Source organism: Mus caroli, unplaced genomic scaffold (genome assembly GCF_978045245.1).
Source record: "Mus caroli unplaced genomic scaffold, Mus_caroli_1 scaffold_7, whole genome shotgun sequence".
Taxonomy (NCBI): domain Eukaryota; kingdom Metazoa; phylum Chordata; class Mammalia; order Rodentia; family Muridae; genus Mus; species Mus caroli.
The window spans coordinates 143,825,033-143,839,739 of NW_028227262.1; the positions used below are offsets into that span (position 1 = coordinate 143,825,033).

The window sequence follows — 14,707 nt, forward strand, 5'->3', positions numbered from 1 at the left end:
GATGGCTCTGGAGTTGTAAACAAGGACAAGTCTGGGCGGGCCTGAAGTCCTAGAGACCTGGGATCTATCCCAAGGGGGGCCCACGTCATCCCGGATGCCTGCTGTAGCTGCTCCCCCATCCCACCCCAACCCTCCCTCCCTCTCACCCTTTGCCCCTTGCAGGCCGTGGAAACCGTGTCGGGATCACTGTGCCAGGCCTTTCTAGTGACCGCGGCCAAAGGGAGGAGCCCAAAGTTCTTTCTCTGAGCTGATTGGTGTGGCCCCAAGTTCAGAGTCCCAGAGCCTCCTCCTGGCTGGAGTTGTGGAGAGGGCGGGGAGGTAGATAAAAGGCAAGACATCGGGTTGTGGGAAGACCCAAGTGTCAACCCTTCACCCAGGCTCGAGCACCCGGGACCCTGGGACCACAACCCACTTGCTCCCTCTCGACCGCGCTCCTGACCCGCAGCCCTCGCCAACCCTACGGATCCTAGCCACCGCCAGCCTAGGTGGGCGTCAGAATGAAGGCAGCCCGCTTCGTGATGCGCAGCGCCAGCTCGCTGAGCAGCGCCAGCCTGGTCCCCAGGGAGGTCGAGCTGTTCTCCCGCTACAGCCCGTCCCCGCTGTCCATGAAGCAGCTGCTGGACTTTGGTGAGAGGCGGGCGATGCAGGGCCCAGGAGGGTGGCGCTGAGGCTGGGGAGGCCCCAGGATGGGAAGGGTTGAGTTCAGGGCTAGGACCTCTGAGGTCTCTTTGGCTGAAGACCTCGGGATTCTCAAAAGGCTGTGCACCTGTTTTCCTAGTTTGGTTACTTTCTGCCAGTTTGTACCAGAAAGGCTAAGTCACTTGTAATCATAATGACACTCAACTTGGAGTCTACTTTTCTCTTCTCACTGTCTAGATCATTTGAGTATATATATATATCCTTTCAGCCACCATTTTAATAATGGACTCGAAGCTAAACTAACTCCTTTCTTCCCAATTTCCTAATAACACAAACTTACCTTAGATTGATAGATACAGATTTAAACTCATACCCCCACCTCCCCACACACCCCGCTGATCTCTTGGCATGCCTAGCAGGCATCTTTACTATTTATTTCTCCTTTATTGTTTTACAAGTATTTACATTACTACTACTACAAAAAGAAAAAAAGAAAGAAAAGTTACTCCCTTTCTGCCTCGGTGGCATACGGACCATTTCAAGATGTCAATGTGGCATTGTTTGTTGCTAGTCTGGAAACGCCTCTGTCTCCTTCTACCCAGACCCTTTCAGGTTCATACCCATTAGAGGGTGTGTTGTTGAGTTTGTGGTACAGGCTGGCCCTGGACTCACAGATGGAAATAACTGGAGAGTTGGTCTGATTTCTCCACAGTGGGTTTATTTTTTTCTTTTCATAAAGAAAATAAACAGTATTTCACCTATATTGGTCACTCTTAAAAAGTGAAAAGGGGGTGGAATTGGACAGAAAGAAAACGGCACTACAGATCTAGCTTTAAAGTGTCTATAAGCACTAACCTAACTGTAGTTAAGATATTATTTTACAACATCCTTTGTATTTGCTATTTAGTCTCAAATTTCCCCCCAAACTGAACACGCTTCACCCACGACAGGTTCAGAAAATGCCTGTGAAAGGACTTCCTTTGCTTTTCTGCGGCAAGAGCTGCCCGTCCGCCTGGCCAATATCCTGAAGGAGATCGACATCCTCCCTGACCGATTAGTGAACACCCCTTCGGTGCAGCTGGTGAAGAGCTGGTGAGGACACACTGTTTGAAGGCTCTGGCTTTACAAGTTACCTGAGCACCACTTCTTATACCATATTAACACCGTGCTTGGATAACAGGCAGTCTTAAGAGAAAATAGTTTTGAAAGTTGTAAGTAAGTTTGTATTAACTTAGGGCAGGTTATCATTAGGATTGTTACAAATCTACAAATAGATGTTTGTTAATATCCTAAAAAAGAAAAAAATCATTCCCCTTCACTTTGGAGGTGTGTGGCTTCTGTTTTTGCTTTTCTTTTTCTTTTCCTTTTCCTTTTTTCCTTGTCGTTATTTGGCTCTTAAGGCTGGATCTGGTGAATCACAGGCTTCCTGGAACTCCTTATATAGCCTAGGATGACCTTGAAGTCCTTTCTACTTATCTTCACCTCTTAGTTGCTGGGGTTTTAACCATGTACTACCATACCCAACTTCTATTACAATATAATTTGGATGTATGGGATAAGTTTGAAGAATAATTGGCATAATGGATTTTTTTTTAAAAATTTTGTCCTTTACATAACAAAGGATGGAATCTGAAATTGTACAAACAATCTTTTGCCTAGAAATAGATGTAGATGTCTGCTGTTCGGAGAGGGTCTAAGTTTTGTTCCTTTTCAGCAACTAGCAAAGCGATCCTTGGGTTCAAATTCGATCTTGGCATCTCCCTTAGCATCTTAGCAAGTGCCTGAAACCCTCCCTGCCCACCTATTGTTACAAGAAATGCTGCGTATAATTAAAGGGAGTAATTTATTTCTTAGACAGACAAAGCAAGCACGTGGCCAACATTCAACCTCAATACTTTGACTGTTTTCTTCAAACTAAGAGATGCCTAGCAAGCAGATGTTTGGAGGGAAGATCCATGCTATAAACTGTAGTAGAAAAAGAGTCCTACTCTAGTCCATTGACTGACTGTGCAGCATACCAGTGATTGGAAGAAATATGGTATGCAAAGAGAATTATTCCAATCTGAAATATTACGTGCAGGCTGTGGTACCCATTGCAACTGTCAAGACTTTAGCTCTCCTGCAGAGATGTACAGTCAGGAAAAAGAAAACAGAATACTTTAGGTTTTTCTTCTCTTTTTTATTTATTCTTTAATCTTTTTTTTTTTTACAGTTCAGACTTTATCCTCCTCCCAGTCCACCCTCTGACTGTTCCACATTCCACACCTCCTCCCCCAATCTCCAAAAGGGGCCCCAAGTCTCTTGAGGGCTAGGTGCATCTTCTCTGACTGAGTCCAGACCAGGCAGTCCTCTGCTCTATATGAGTTTGGTGCCTCATATCAGCTCAGTGTGTGCTGCCTGGTTAGTGGCTCGGTGTCTGAGAGATCCCAGGGGTCCAGGTTAGTTGAGACTGTTGGTCTTCCTATAGGGTAGCCGTCCTCCTCAGCTTCTTTCAGCTTCTCCCTAATTCAACCACAGGGGTCAGCAGCTTCTATCCATCGGTTGGGTGCAAATATCTGCATCTGACTTTCAACTGCTTGTTGTGTCTTGAGGGCAGCCATGATAGTCCCCTGTTTGTAAGTACACCATAGCATCAGTAATGGCGTCAGTCCTTGAGCCCTCCCCCTCAGCTGAATCCCAATTTAGGCCTGTTGCTGGACCTCCTTTTCCTCAGGATCTTCTTCAATTTTGTTCCTGAAGTTCTTTCAGACAGCAACAATTCTGGGTCAGCGTTTTTGACTGTGGGATGGCAAGACCATCCCTCCACTTGATACCTTGTGTTTCTGCTGGAGGAGGGTGGGCTCTACAAGTTCCCTCTCCGCACTGTAGGACATTTCATCTAAGGTCCCTCCCTTTGAGCCCTAAGAGTCTCTCAAGCTTTCTTAAATGTTGATTCTGAGTGTTTTTAGTAAAAGAATGGAAAACATCTGCCAACCAAAGTGGTCAGGAAAATAGAGGGGTGGGAAAAGTGCAGCTTTAAAAATATGTTAAGCTATTATTTTCCAAACATTTTGAAGAAAAGTTTCAATTTGAAACGTAGTGGTCCCCTTCCCCTTTCTGGTTATTCCTAAAGGTATTTTAATCGCATCTGACATTGATTTCAAAACGTCTGTCTTCACAGGTATATCCAGAGCCTGATGGATTTGGTGGAGTTCCATGAGAAGAGCCCAGAAGACCAGAAAGCTCTATCAGAGTAAGCTTTCTTCTTGCAAATACATGTTTAGAAATCTGGATTCTTCTGGACATGTCTCCCAGATCTTTTTTTTTAAGCTTACAGAGCTGTAGCCTCTCACAGTAAATTGCTACCCCTTATAAACTGTGGTTTTAGAAGTGGAGAAATGTAGGGCTGGAATGAATGCCTGGAGTGAGCCAATGCGGAGAACTTGGAGTTTGTGCTTCCCAATGAATGCCAGGTTTACTTTAAATTTAGTCCAAAGATTATATTTGCAAGGGAGTTTGACATAACATAATTTTAATGGACTCCTGGGTCGTTAGTGATTGCATACTTCCTTCCCATGTGACAATTTCTATCTAGCTAAATAGCAATCTTTAAAAAGAGGAGGAAAAAAAACCCTGTGGTTATTTTCCACAGTGGCTTGCTAGAATCATCTTTGATTTTCAATAGTCTTTAACAAGCAGACTTAATGAACATTTTTAATAGAGGCAGCAGTCATAGCGTGAGTGGAAATACAAAGCCTTCCATGAAGCTGCCTCTTCTGCTACTGTAGAAGAACGTAGAGTGTGGGCCCAAAAGAAGTTTCACCCAGAATTTTGTAATTGACTGTGCTTAGGTTGGTCCTGCAAAAAGAGCTTTAGTTTTCTCTGAAGTAACATAAGCAAGAGACATTTGGGAAACTTCTTTAATGTCCACTAACTATGAATGTCTGGCTTAGGTTTGTAGACACGCTGGTCAAAGTTCGAAACAGACATCATAATGTGGTCCCTACGATGGCTCAAGGGATCCTGGAGTATAAAGACACCTGCACAGTGGACCCCGTTACCAATCAAAATCTTCAGTACTTTTTGGACCGGTTTTACATGAACCGCATTTCTACTCGGATGCTCATGAATCAGCACAGTAAGTGAACCTCTCCATGCATGGCCCAGGCATGGACACTGAGCACACGCTACGCTGACGCAGGGCCCGAGACTGGGCACTCACGGGGTTTGTGGTCGCTCTAGTCACCACCCCGAGTTTTATAACATGCTTTTGTTTTCATTTTTCAACAGTCCTCATATTCAGTGACTCAAAGACAGGAAACCCAAGCCACATTGGAAGTATCGACCCAAACTGTGATGTGGTAGCAGTAGTCCAAGGTAATTTCAAGACCTCTGACTTTCTCTTATTGAAAATGTATAATACATGGTTGGCAAGTCTGTAATCTAGGTGATTCCATTAATGAATTTGGGTTCACCGTGTTCTGTTTGTGCTTTATGAATTCTGCTATCAAACTTCCTTGCTTTAGAGTGTCAGGAGTATAAACACTCATTTATAGTATTATAAAAAATTTAAACATAAGTGGTCCATGTGCCATATTATTATATAATGTATTTGATCTAAAAGTATATGTATTCCTATTACTACAACTTCAATAAAATATTATGTGTTAATAAAATATTAAAGAGACATCTTTCACACACATAAGCCAATTCTCCAGTGATTAGAATTTTAGATTAAGTGTAGTAAACATATTGGGTACCACATGACAACTGTACTTGGAATAAATTTATTTCATTGTTATGAAAATTTTTCTATTCCAGATGCCTTTGAGTGTGCAAAGATGCTCTGCGACCAGTATTATCTAACATCGCCAGAATTAAACCTCACACAAGTCAATGGTAAGCTAGCAGCAGCAAGACATAAGAAAACCTATTAAAATGTAGCACTGTGGGTCTTTGCAAATACAAGGCAGCTTTTGTGTTCTTTTTATTCTCCTGAGCTTGCTTAGAACTTGTAAAAGTTTTGTTTTGTTTTTTTAAGACAAACTTCTCCCTATTTGCCTCAGCTGAAAAGCCTCAATTGTGTATACCACTTGCTTACTATGATTCTTTTGGACTATGACGAAAGATTGTTTACTATAGAATGTGTAAGATCATCTCCAGGCGTGGTGCCGCAACCCTACAACTTAGGAGGTGGAGCAGCTCAAGTTCTTCCTACATGTCCTTCAACCCCCAGGCCAGCTAAACATATCTAAGACTCTGTCCCCCAAAGGAGAATAGTCACAGCTAGAATATGACGAAGAAGGATATCCGAAGTACAGAAAGCAGTTGTGAATGGCAGTAACCTTCTCACAATGTTATCCATGGGACTAGAGGACAAAAATACTTCACAAATTGCCCTATAAGGAATAAGATACACACAGAATGATAGATGTTGCATGATTCTGGTCATGTGAGATATATATCCAAATTATTCATAATCACATAAGTGAAAATTACAGCAGTACTTGCCAAAGGCTCGGGGGAAGAGATAAGCAATTGTTGTTGAATAACTATAAAAAGTCAGTTGTGTAAGAAGAATAAGTTGTAGAGATTTGGTGCACAGCATAGTTAGCAGTACTGAACTATACACTGAAGAATTTTTAAAGTATGCTTATACTCATTTGAATATTGTTACTACGAATTTTAAAGATGCCCTGCAAATATATAATGCTATTTGGAAATGGAACATACTTCAAAACTTGAACTCTATGTTGTCTGCTGAGACAAAGTCTTCACATGTCAAAGTGATTATATGATCAATGCAAGGGACAATTTTTATCTTATTCTCTTCTATTCCAGAAGAGAGTGGCTTCTCCGGTCAAAGCATGTTTAAGTTGAAATGACCATTCCTTTCCATTCTGAATACAGGTTTTTTTCCAAGTAGTATATACAGTGATATTTACTAGGGCGAGATTAATAGTTGTTTGATTTAAATAGACTAACTCGTAGACAGAGGGCAAGGGAATGGAAGGGAACACTAAAATCGAAGCAGGAAGGCTGACAATGACGAACCCAGAGTAAGCAGAATTGTGTGACATTTGGGGATAAACTGCTCGAACCGCTGGACAACACAGAGGAAGGATTGTGCCAGGCCCTCCTGGTGTTTATTCAAAGTCTCCCAAGGCCCGGGGCATCAGAGAATACTTTTATTTTTGTTTTCAAGCGGTATCACGGAGCTTATGTTTCTGTTTTCCTTATCCTGTTGGGGAAGCTTAGACACATTTAGCTTCTAAGATTTAATGTTCTGGTGATTTTTAAAAAGCATGTCATGTAATATGTATTAAAATATGAAAATTACAGCTACTACTGTCCTAAGCATACTTATTTCTCCTATCTTCAAATGCGTTTAGTATTACTAGTGAAATTGTATACTTTAAACATGTTGAAAATAGACCCACTTATGTAACGATTTATCCCACGACCTCACACTTCAGCCAACTACAAACATTGACAGGGAAATGCAAACTTTAACCTTGAATGCTAAGAAACAGCTGGAACCATACTGGATACATAAGCCAGCTGTCTTTACTGTTTAAAAGGGAATGTTCTAAGTCACAATTTTCAGGTGAGGAAAATGACAGCTCTCCCAATCTTGTCTAGAACTAAAACATTGATCCGAAAGACTCTAATGTTCATTTCAGCAAAATAATTGTTTCCCTGATGCTAACGAGTTTAATTTTTTTTTCTAGGAAAATTTCCAGGCCAACCAATCCACATTGTGTACGTTCCTTCACACCTTCACCACATGCTCTTTGAACTCTTCAAGGTATGATATTTCCCAGCAATCATGGGTTTGTCTCTACATAGTTTCGTGCTTAGTTTTATCATTCTCCATTAAATAAGACCCTCTATTTATTCTCTTAAGAATACTTTTATATAACGAAGCTATGTAGCCAGTGTTTAGGAAAGGACATAGAGATCACAGTAAAACAATGTACTTGAGAATATACAACATGGTTCGTTATAGCTCAGTAATGTAGGGTGGAGACTGTGTTTCCATCATTTCTTCAGATTTGTAACAAAGCTCTAGTCCTTTATTCTTTAGAAGAGGTCACAGGGTCTTTGTGAATGAAGTCTTGCAACCTCCATACTACAGACTCTACCACGGCAGACTTGAAGGCAGAGGTCCTATAGGTGGGGTGGCGGTATTCGGAATCTAGAACAGCCAATCCCATCACATGAACACAATTCACATGTGGAGTGTGTTAAAATGTAAACTCCTATGCAGGTCAGGAGTGGTGTCCTGGATTCTTAATTTCCAAGGACATGATGGTTATCCACAGTCCACCCTTTCTAACCAGCCTATAGACCCCTGGTTCTCAGATGGTATATGTCACAGCCATCCACCATCTTTGTTGATGGAGGTAGTTAGGTTCCCTGGATCTGAGAATTGCACCTCTAGCCCTCTGTTCTGGGTATCTAAGTACTGACAGCATATCCTTCTCTGTATTCTGAGATAGTACTCATGCTCTGAACTTAGAGCCAGGAAGTAGGAGTTACTTGAAGTTTGTGATGCTCTCTAAGACGATTTCATAGACTGACTGGAGGAAGGGAGTCTTTTTCAAAGTAAAATCTGCCTCTAATACGGACATAAAGCCAGAATATACTGTTTCCCAAGGCATCCTAATGTTTGGCAATGAGGTATTGATTAAACTCCAAATACCTGATCTATTTTATTTCACTTCCATTAATATCTGGAGTCATACCCAAACACCAAAGGATAGTGGGAAATAGACTGGTGAAATGAGGCCTTGCCCACAGGGCGTTTCCTCTGTGAGCTCAAGGCGCATTGGAGTTTCCTTGACGCTGAAGAAGACATGATGCTTTTTCATCAATTTACTTTCATTTTAATTGAATGTTCTAACTCACAGAGTTACTCTCCCATCCCTGGTGAAAGTTAAGATCATATTCAAATGCAAATAGAAATTTAATTTAGAATTATTGACTGTCCTTTTAAATAGTAGCAACCTTATTTTTCCCCAGCAAGTTTTATAAAAGCCAATAAATTGGTCCAATGATTCACTGTTCATTCCTTATGTAATAGTCTTTGGTGTTTGGATATAAAATGTAATGGAAAGACAGAAAAATGGGGCACTAGGAAATGGACTATAAAAACCAATTTCTACATTTAAATTAAGCTTACAAATAAGAACTTGACAGCCAGCAGAATCGTTTTTCCATTAGACATTACTCCCAGGAGCTATGTTACATGGTAAATGAAGATTTTGAATTATACATTCTACATGACACATTCATAAATGGCTATGTTTACAGAGATGTTTTATCACTCACTTAAGAAATAGGAACTTTGAATTATCCTCTCCTGCTTTTAGTTTAAACATAAAACCGGTTATTTATTGGCTTCATCATTTATTCTTCCCTCCTTTTGATTCCTTATGGTTTTGTTGTGCTTAGAATGCCATGAGGGCCACAGTCGAGCATCAAGAAAACCGCCCTTCCTTGACCCCAGTAGAGGCCACTGTCGTCTTGGGAAAAGAAGACCTTACAATCAAGGTGACCACTCCCTGCTTTTGTTGGAGGTTCTATCTAGAGAGAGGGGTAAAAGGGTTGATAATGACATGGGGAATCTCGTGGGACAACTCTCAAAGCCATGAGACATGTGCCCTGTGACTTTGAAGAGAGGAAAGGCCTCTTTCTGTAAACAGGTGCCCATTGTCGGGAAAGTACAGTGCTGACCTATTTGTTTGCCTGTTTCAGATTTCTGACCGAGGAGGCGGTGTCCCTCTGAGGATTACTGACCGCCTCTTTAGTTACACGTACTCCACTGCTCCAACACCTGTGATGGACAATTCCCGGAATGCCCCTTTGGTAAGGCCAATGATACAGCTCAACTTATCTCAAAACCACCTCATTGTAAACATAGGATGAGACTTATAAAGAAGTATTTAAGCTAGATAATCTATTTAGCTAAGTAGGCACGCAGGCATATGAGAAATATGACCAAGCTAGCTAAGATTAGAATGAAGATCCTAAGAACTCTGATTAGGAGGAGGTATCAGTGAGGCTCCTAACGCCTTTCCATATTTGGCATTCCAGTGATCATGTTTGCATTTTCATTAACCCTTGACCTTCTACCTCCAGGCTGGTTTTGGTTATGGCTTGCCAATTTCTCGTCTCTACGCCAAGTATTTTCAAGGAGATCTGAATCTCTACTCTATGTCAGGTTATGGGACAGACGCTATCATCTACTTAAAGGTATGCCTGAAACTCAGTCAAAAGCCATCTTTTCAAAGCCACGGATTGGTTTACACCTCTGTGTTTTCCGGTCCTCTGTGAACTCTTCAAATGAAGTTAGTCTAACAGCCAGCTATTAACTTTCCTATTTGCATGTGTGCACACCATACTTATCACACAGCTTGCCCAAGAGAAAGCTAACGTGTGCTCCCTGACTCAGTGCTGACCCAGACACAGATTGAGCCCCAGAGAGGCAGCATCCTGATGGGAATCTTTCTCAGACAACTTCTCTTTGGCATCTCTGAGGATAGCTAGAGTTCTTTTTTACTCAGCCTTGTGGGCTATATAGTGCTAAGGAAGGTTCAGACTAAAACAACAAAAACCAAGACCGTTGTGACCTTAAGCTGGCTCTATTTAAAACCCAGGGGGAAGATTACTCACAAGCCATCAGTGGGTGCCAGGTATTTCCTGTTTGAAATTTAAAACTGATTACATATTTTCCTGTCTCTGATAAAGCTTAAATTTGTTTGTTAGGATCACCTTCCCAACTCTGTTTTCAACAAAAAAAATTTTTAGAGCTGGTAAAACCTGCAACCTCAGTGGCTTCTAGGCTTCTTCCGTTTTGTACGGTGGAATTAAATACTCACGTACCCTTGACTTTCTCAAATACTTGATGTACTTACTCATTTCTGAAAGGGGCAAAAGTGTTCAAACTGTAGGGAAGCAAGCCTATGACCGATGAGTCTCAGGTCCCCATCACAGAAACCCAGGTTTCTTTCTGAAAAGAATTTCTTTTCTTTTCTTTTCAACTCCATTATACCAGAGGTCTCCAACGGTCATTATTAACAAAAAATCTGTACCGAAGTATATACAATCCCACACCTAAAATTTAAGCTTTTTTTTTTTTTACTTTACTAGTCTCAGATTTTTATTTATTTATTTATTTATTTTTGATTCTCTTGACCATCAGTGTAGTAAGGATTAGACAGGATTTATTCCAGAACACATTTGGCATATTGACCCACAAAAACATAATTTTTTTTTCTAATTCCATTTCACACTACACTAAATTTAAGCTTTTATTGAATAAAGATAATAGTATTTTAGTCATGTTTTGTGAAATATCTAGAACACCCTGGGTTTGGTACATTTTTCCCACAAAGTCAATTAAATGAGAGAACTTGAATATTAAATCATACCTCTGAATGTATTTTGAGTAATGCAGTACAGCCATGTGTCATTTCTTTAATTTGTTCTTTTTCTCTACTCTCCTTTTAGGCTTTATCTTCTGAGTCTGTAGAAAAACTCCCAGTCTTTAACAAGTCAGCCTTCAAACATTATCAGATGAGCTCCGAAGCTGATGACTGGTGTATCCCAAGCAGGGAACCGAAGAACCTGTCGAAGGAGAAGCTGGCAGTGTGAAGCGGATGATGCCTGACATTTTACGGGATCAAAGTGGGTCTGTGGCATTGCTGCTTCGTGAATGTGTGTGGACTCTAGATTCCGCAAAACAATGCAACACAAAACCAAGCAAGCAAAACACAAACATGAGTACAGACGTTGAGCTGCTGAGGGACAGAGCTTTGTTGGATGACCCAGGAGAAGTCAGGGCAGGGCTCCAGGAGATAGCAGGTGTCCTACTTCTTCTTTGGCAATGCAGAACGACTCATGACTGTTCCAAATACTGAAAAGACGTCTGCCTCTGAGTTACAGTGCTTTCTCAACAAGTACAGAGTCTGAGGCTTGCAGCTGCAACAGCTGGATGTTTGTTGGTTCTTGCTGCCAGCCAAATAAATTGGTGTTTAGTGAACATATTCAGTGTTTCCCCGCCATGCAAAGATTGGCGCCTTGGGAGAAATGTGGGTAAATGTACATTGTATAGGTGTTAGTGTGCTCTAGAAAGGACAGGATGGAAGGAATCAAAGCACTTTATCGAGCTTGTGGCTGAGTGTGGCAGCCTATGTGCAAACCCAGAAGAAAAGTGTCTCTGTCAAGACAGCTCCAGTATCATGTAGCTTTTTAGGTTTGCACTCAAAAACCCAGTGCCTTCTGGCTGGTGCCGAGGCTTGGGTGAAATGTTAAATATGCACTGACTTCGGAAAGTCGAGTTCAAAAGGGAGATTAAATTGCCAAAGTGATCCAAGGATTGTGTATGTTGGGAAACCCATATTAGAGAAAGAAATCTCATACTTAGAACTTTACTGCGAAGAAATGGTGGTAAACTTTCGCTACCTAGAAGTAGTGAAAATTTCAAGGTCATCTACTTTCTACTCTTAAAAAAGATGTGCGTTGTATATTATAACTACATTCTCTACACTCTAACATTAACATATCTATTGAAATTTTTCTAGTTGCCAATTGTCTTCAGAGTGTGAAAATTTAAATCCTTCTTGGAGTATCTTTCATGAGAGTAGTCTGGAAGTAAAATGTTCTCATATCAGGAGGATTTCATTGTGAAGCACTGGGACATCAGGAACTAGTGATATGCATGAGGCTTGGGAGGCTGAAGGTGTAAGGATCAGCGGGAGGCCATCCATGTGGATCCCTTTGGAGAGAATTAAAATGAGGAGCAAGGGAAGCAGTGGAGAGAGGGAAGGAAGAAAGGAACCAGAAGGCTGGCATCATCCAATTTCCCCACATGCTAACCCAAGGAATGCCCTGTGCCTTTCCTGGGGAGGATAAGAGGATGTATTGGTATATTTGAAAGCAGTATGGCTTCTTCAATGGGTCTCCCTCTTACTAGACAAGGTGAAATAATAATTTATGTCAAATAATGTGAAATTTTTTCCTGCATTGTAATATTATCAGTCCTGTGTCGCAGTTGAGTTTGAAATTTGTATTTAATTTCACAGTGACCTAGAGCTGAGGTGCTCCTGGTTGTGGCAATGGGAGCCACAAATATTTTCTTTCTTTCTTTCTTTCTTCCTTCCTTCTCTTCTCTTCTCTTCTCTTCTCTTCTCTTCTTTTCTGTTCTTTTCTTTTCTTTTTTGCATTGTAGATGTTATCCTTAAATGATCAGGGCAGTGACTTTAACAGCAGGACTTTGACTCCCACATTGGTTGATCACACAAAACTATCAGCATTTGGGTTATCTGGTGTATTGTTGTTTTGTTGCTGACGTTTCCATTGAAATTTCAGCTACGCATTTGTGCACATGAATATTTACTTGTGTTTACCAAAGATCTAAGGCATTTGGTTATTAACCCAAATATCCTGAACTGTGTGTAAAGTAATAGAGAAAACCTTTAGGCTCTCAATAGCGTCACCTGTGTAAATTAAATCAAAATAGTCTTCCCTATTACTTATGAACCATGGGAGGCTTTAAACTCTTGTAGATAGATGCTAAATGCCCAGGCCCACTTAACTTATTAATGTGTGAATTACATTTATGTTTTTAGTTTATATGCAAAGAATTGTGATAATTTTATAATAAATATTTTTATTATAATAGTAATGTGGTCTTATAAAATTCTTTTCTGGAATAATCTCAAAGTATAATGAACGATATCAACTAAAGGTGTTCCTCATATTTTTCTTTAGATATAACTCATCTACACATTTGGCATAGGCTTTGAAAAGTATTAAAAGCAACTTTAACATCCTAATTTTAAAACCAAAGTGTTTTAGAGTAGTACAGAAATTGTGGCTGTCTTTTTCTTGTTTGTATATGCTCCATGAACAAATAGAACTAAACATGTTTACCTACAAGTATGTATTCAGTAACTGCTTGGCAATGCACATTTCCTAGAATTCTCATGTTCCCTTTTATTTCTTTTTTATTAATTCTTGTATTTATTGACATTCCGAATGTTGCCCCCGTCCTGGTCACACCTCCATCAGGTTTTCACCCTATTTCCCTCCCCTTTGCTCCTCACCACACTGGCATCCCCCTTCCTTGGGTCATTAAGTTTTTACAGGATTAAAAGCATCCTTTCCCACTGAGGCCAGACAAGGCAGTCCTCTGCTACATATGTAGAGGGGGCCATGGACCAGCCCATGTATGCTCTTTGGTCGGTGGCTTAGTCTCTGATAGCTCTGAGGGATCTGTGTTAGTTGATACTGTTGTTCTTTCTATGGGGTTGCAATCCCCTTTAGCTCCTTCAGCCCTTCCCCAAACTCTTCCATAGGAGTCCCTGACCTCAGTCCAATGGTTGGTTGTAAGCATCTGTATCTGTCTCAGTCAGCTACTGGTAGAGCCTCTCAGAGGACAGCTGTAGCCTGTTCCAGCCTCAAGCAGGCTGGCTCAGACCTGTTCTGCTACTGTGAATGAGACCACCTAGGGTGGAGTCTTCCGACCTAGATAGGTCTATTGTTCTGCCACCTCTGCACTTTTCTCCAAGACTCTGCTACCGGCTGAGAGGCTGAGCCTGTCTTCCTGAGACATTCCTGAAAAAACAACAGCCTGGCAACCAAGGGCTGACAGCCTGGCGACAAAGCATCAAGAGCCTGAAATGGTGGGGGATGGACCTTCCCCCTTTATAAGCTCAGACTCTTAGTAATCTCTGGGGCCTTGATCAGTATCTTGTCCTGGGCTCCTTATTTCTCCTGCAGTTTCCCCAGCCTCCCATTCAGGAACCCGGTTCATGTAGCTGCAGGCACCTACAGCCAGCCATGTTAGGGCTCCTGTCTGCCCCCACAGCATAGCATCAGTAATAGTTCCAGGGTTTGGTGCCTGTACTTGGGATGGATCCCAAGTGGGGCTGTCACTGGATGGCCTTTTCTTCAGTCTCTGCTCCATTTTTGTCCCTGAATTTTAATGCGATCCTTCTCTGCCTTTAGATGACCAACTTTGCTCCCATCATAGCATTTTTACATAGTGTATTAGCTATTTTTCTATTGCTGTGATAAAAAA

General features: G+C 41.3%; 1 protein-coding gene across 1 annotated transcript; it reads left to right on the forward strand.

Moving 5' to 3' along the window:
• Window positions 1-321: 321 nt before the first annotated feature.
• On the forward strand, window positions 322-13,533 carry Pdk4 (pyruvate dehydrogenase kinase 4). Its single transcript, XM_021165409.3, has 11 exons — window positions 322-627; window positions 1,590-1,731; window positions 3,800-3,871; window positions 4,572-4,756; window positions 4,909-4,995; window positions 5,440-5,517; window positions 7,350-7,426; window positions 9,076-9,174; window positions 9,379-9,489; window positions 9,763-9,876; window positions 11,134-13,533. Exons 1-11 carry the CDS (start codon window positions 498-500, stop codon window positions 11,275-11,277), a joined length of 1,239 nt encoding a protein of 412 aa, XP_021021068.1. The 5' UTR covers window positions 322-497; the 3' UTR covers window positions 11,278-13,533.
• The last annotated feature ends 1,174 nt before the right edge of the window (window positions 13,534-14,707 follow it).

Coding starts and splice junctions, on each gene's coding strand:
- Pdk4 (XM_021165409.3), top strand. CDS start 498: ATGAAGGCAGCCCGCTTCGTGATGCGCAGCGCCAGCTCGCTGAGCAGC. Junction 3,872..4,571: donor GACCAGAAAGCTCTATCAGA/GTAAGCTTTCTT, acceptor TGTCTGGCTTAG/GTTTGTAGACACGCTGGTCA. Junction 9,175..9,378: donor AAGAAGACCTTACAATCAAG/GTGACCACTCCC, acceptor TGCCTGTTTCAG/ATTTCTGACCGAGGAGGCGG.